Source organism: Nanorana parkeri, unplaced genomic scaffold (assembly GCF_000935625.1).
Source record: "Nanorana parkeri isolate BGI_ZX_2015 unplaced genomic scaffold, ASM93562v1 scaffold329, whole genome shotgun sequence".
Classification (NCBI taxonomy): Eukaryota; Metazoa; Chordata; class Amphibia; order Anura; family Dicroglossidae; genus Nanorana; species Nanorana parkeri.
Window position 1 is genome coordinate 1,183,124 of NW_017306597.1, and position 4,217 is coordinate 1,187,340.

Here is a 4,217-nt window from a genome sequence, read left to right on the forward strand (position 1 = left end):
AGTATTACATTCAGTGATAGCATGGCAACTAGCATTTCCATAAAAGAATGGCAGCTCCAACATTGCTCTTGATTTACAATTCTAGTCATTCGGAAATTTAATCCAGGCCCCCCTGCAGAGAGCATAGCCAAGTCTTTAACCTGCCAGGCTACCTCCAGTTAGGAAGCATACCCTTGTCTGAGACCCGCCGCAGGCTGTGATTGGACATCGAAGAAACAGAAGGCACATTGATGGGGTCATTCCTGCGCTTGCCCCTCCTATAAACATGTTCACACACAGCACTAGGAAGCAATACAGCCTGACTGGCTTGCAGTGTTCTCTGCAATAATCCTACTATGTAGGTGGTTATAGGAACCTTATATCAAGGCAGATTCAGGTACTGTACTTACACCAGTCCTATAGAAAATACATTATTGATATTTTTTAGTAGCTGGCTTAAGTGCTGCTTTATGTATATTTGGATCTGCAAAATAAATGGACAATTAGCTAGAACATATTTTGTATGTAACCATTTTCTGTATACACCCCTTACTGGTCACTTTTGCTCTTGAACTCTTCTCTATGGACCGCCATCACATGACATCAATGGAATAAGTTCTGTTCCCAAACTTAGCTCATCGTTTGCATAATGACATGAATTGGAGTACCAGAGAAAAGCATGAGCGAACAAACAAATGAGAGAAGTGTGTATAAACTAAACTGTTAGATATAAATATACCTTGTTCTTCAAAATAAACTACCTGAGGATATTCTACGTCTACAGGGTCCTTCTGCACAGTTTATATATAACTCCTGTTGAAATCCAGAGGGGTAATTTACTGATGTGAATGCTTTATGTATAAAGAGTAAGCAAAGACTCAATGCTGGTCTAGGACACCTTTATCTGGAGCACCTAAGAATAGCTATTTTGGTTGGTTGGAAAAAGTATCTATGCCATCATACTCTATGAGGTCTATTTATAAATGTTTTCACCCACAATTCACACAACTTTCATCCAAAATAGACACATTTTTCAACTGAAAATGGTGTGAATCTTGGGTGGATTCCAAGATGCAGCCTCCGACATCACCGAAGGGCCACACATAATGTTCAGTGTATGTTATGCTAAAGAGAACGGTCAGTCATGCTACAGGTTTGGATAGAGACTGGCAACATGCTGTAGAAGGCTAGACTAGATAGGCTGAGGACATGCTACAGGTTTGGCTGGAGACTGGCCACATTATTATTATTATACAGGATTTATATAGCGCCAACAGTTTGCGCAGCGCTTTACAATATAACATACTGTAGAAGGCTAGACTAGATAGACTGGGGACATGCTACAGGTTTGGCTGGAGATTGGCAACATGCTGTAGAAGCCGAGACTAGATAGGCTGGGACATGCTACAGGTTTGGCTGGAGATTGGCAACATGCTGTAGGAGCCTAGACTAGATAGGCTGGGACATTCTACAGGTTTGGCTGGAGACTGGCAACATGCTGTAAAAGGCTAGACTAGATAGGCTGGGACATTCTACAGGTTTGGCTGGAGACTGGCAACATGCTGTAGAAGGCTAGACTAGATAGGCTGGGGGCATGCTAGAGGATTGGTTGGAGACTGGCAACATGCTGTAGAAGGCTTGACTAGTATCAGTGCTATTATCCTTTAGGCAACAATACTCCCACTTTGGACTACTGAGGTCCAAGGGCCTCTCAACAAGTAACTGAGGGCTGCATGTTGGGCACCAGGACCATAGATGAGAAATTTACAGGTGCTATGGCCGAATCCAGCATCAGCTGTGACAAATGGACACATGCGGAAATCAGACACAACAGTAGCAGTGCTTATTGTTTACACATCTACCGAGATGAGTTTATAAATATGATGATTATCTGCAGAAAAGATTCAACTGGTGTGCCCAACGACTTCCCTTCCTGATATTCAGCCGCTCAGATCTTTTATAGGCAAGATGGGAGATCGGAATATTTAATGGCCACATCATCGGATGAATGAACAGCTGCTTCCACTGGACGAAGCATATCATGAAAAGTCCAAGCAAGTGTTGACTGACTACCCATATCTGTCAGATTGCAGCAGCACCATGGATGGTCAAATGTGCTGGGCCATCCCCTGCTTAGACGGACAACAAATGGAAGACTGTAACAAATCCCATCAGCACAAAATAAAAGCACATACAATATACACACACATACATCAGCAGCTCTTCATTTCTATTATATTTTTCTTAAAATAATTTTTTAAAAATCTGCAAACCAGACTGCCTGGAATGACTAGACGCAACACGGACACAACAAAACAGACGGAACAAAGGAGTTTGTAAAATTCGACAATCCGTTTAGTGAGGAGTGCAAAAATATGGAGGCTAGAGATGGCAACAGCTGACCGTTCTAGCAATCTTACATATTAACCTCATGCAGTAGTAATGGGCACGAGATGACACCAGCATGGCTCCCACCCCATATCTACACCCCATTCCTTTACAGACTGAATCACAGAAATGTAGCACAGAATCTGTTACATTTGTAACCTGTGGATATGAATGAAGGAGGGGAAACAGTGCAGGGTGTTGGAGGAAAATGAATACCAGGCACAGCTGTCAGACAGCAGAGACACCCCCTGCAGACACAGCACACCCAGCAGCAGTGATATGAGGACATGTCCACAGAGATAATGTCAACACTGTGCACTAAAAACTTCAAGTTTCATTATTTTTGGCAGGACCATAAATTATACAGACTGAGACATATCTATAGCCAACCATGGTCTGCAGTCCACTGTCGCATAGAACACTTGTCATCTGGCCCTACCCTGGGCAACCATTCCATCTATCTCCATACTCCAGGGTTGGGTCAATAGTGTATTTTTGTTCTTTTGAATCCCCATGTGGCACTGGAGGGTTGGGCTGCATATTGCTCTGCAATGACACAGCTTATGCCTTCAGGATGGATGAGGGTCAAATGCCAGGGTCCTGCCCTGCATCTGGTTAACTGGGTCCCCCCTTGTCACATAGTGCAAGGAATTTGTTCTTTTTTTAGGTTCCAGGCCAGCACCCAGACATGCCATGTCCACAGTAGGAGCTCCCTAAACATCAGGAGGGCATCTTTGGTTGGCATGCAGGACAGCCCAATGTTATCGCTGCTTCTTCTTCTGCTTGAGAGTCTTTCTCCTCTTGAGGATCATCTCGTAGAGTTTGTCCATGCCCTCAGTGAGTCCTTCTCCGATGATGGCACAGGCTGGCTGGACGTGGTATGGGGTAGATGGGCTCAGTTCCTGCAGTGCCAGCTGTCTCTCGATCTCGACCACTGCCAGGGATTTGGGCAAGTCCTGCTTGTTGGCGATGACCAGCAAAGGGGTCCCTTGGTTCTCGGCAAACTTGGTCACCTTGTGCAGTTCTGTCTTTGCCTCCTCCAGCCTGTCCGAGTCCACGGAGTCCACCACGTAGATGATCCCGTCTGTACAGCGGCTGTAGGACTTCCAGAGCGGGCGCAGCTTCTCCTGACCACCCACATCCCAGAAGTGGCAGCTGATGCCCTTGGCCGCCCCGTTGCTGAGCCGGATCCGCTCGGTGTTGAAGCCGATGGTGGGCACGGTGTTGACGAACTCGTTGAACTTGAGCCGGTAGAGGACGGTGGTTTTGCCGGCGGAGTCCAGGCCGAGCATGACGATGTGCAGGGACTGGAAGGAGGAGATGTTGGAGGAGATGTTCCCCATGTCTAGAGGCTCAGATGATGGTGTGCTGTCCTCGGGGCTTCCTCTGCCCATGCATGCCCTGCACTCTGGCTGGAGGCACTACGATCACACGAGGTGAAGGTCTGCCAGCTGCTGTGTGCCAGGGCTGGGGAGCCGGGGTGCTGCGGGATCCCCCCGGGGCAATGCAGGGGATGTCATCCACCCTCCTCCTGTGTGTCTGCTCCTTCTCCTCTGTACCTCTTATCTCTCTCTCCCTCCTCCAACCCTTCACATGATAATGAATCTGCATCCCTGGCCATCAATCTCCTCCCCGCTCACACCCCTTGGCCCGGACACATCCTCCGGAGGGGGCTCTTAAAAGGGCGACACCACAGGCTCCTGCGGTGAAACGTGGCTGGAAGCTGCCAGCAGGCTTATTGCAAAGACAAGGAATCCAAGATCATATAGTATAGACCATATTCATTATGCCTATGGCGAATGTATGAGGAGCTGGAGCTGCTGTTCACATCTGTGCGCAGAGACGTGCGT

At 47.2% G+C, this 4,217-nt stretch overlaps 1 protein-coding gene across 1 annotated transcript; it reads right to left on the reverse strand.

Moving 5' to 3' along the window:
* Positions 1-2,707: 2,707 nt before the first annotated feature.
* On the reverse strand, positions 2,708-3,818 carry ARL4C (ADP ribosylation factor like GTPase 4C). The gene has a single exon (XM_018558263.1). The coding sequence runs from the start codon at positions 3,759-3,761 to the stop codon at positions 3,129-3,131; it is 633 nt and encodes a 210-aa protein (XP_018413765.1). The 5' UTR covers positions 3,762-3,818; the 3' UTR covers positions 2,708-3,128.
* Positions 3,819-4,217: the final 399 nt, after the last annotated feature.

Coding starts and splice junctions, on each gene's coding strand:
- ARL4C (XM_018558263.1), bottom strand. CDS start 3,761: ATGGGCAGAGGAAGCCCCGAGGACAGCACACCATCATCTGAGCCTCTA.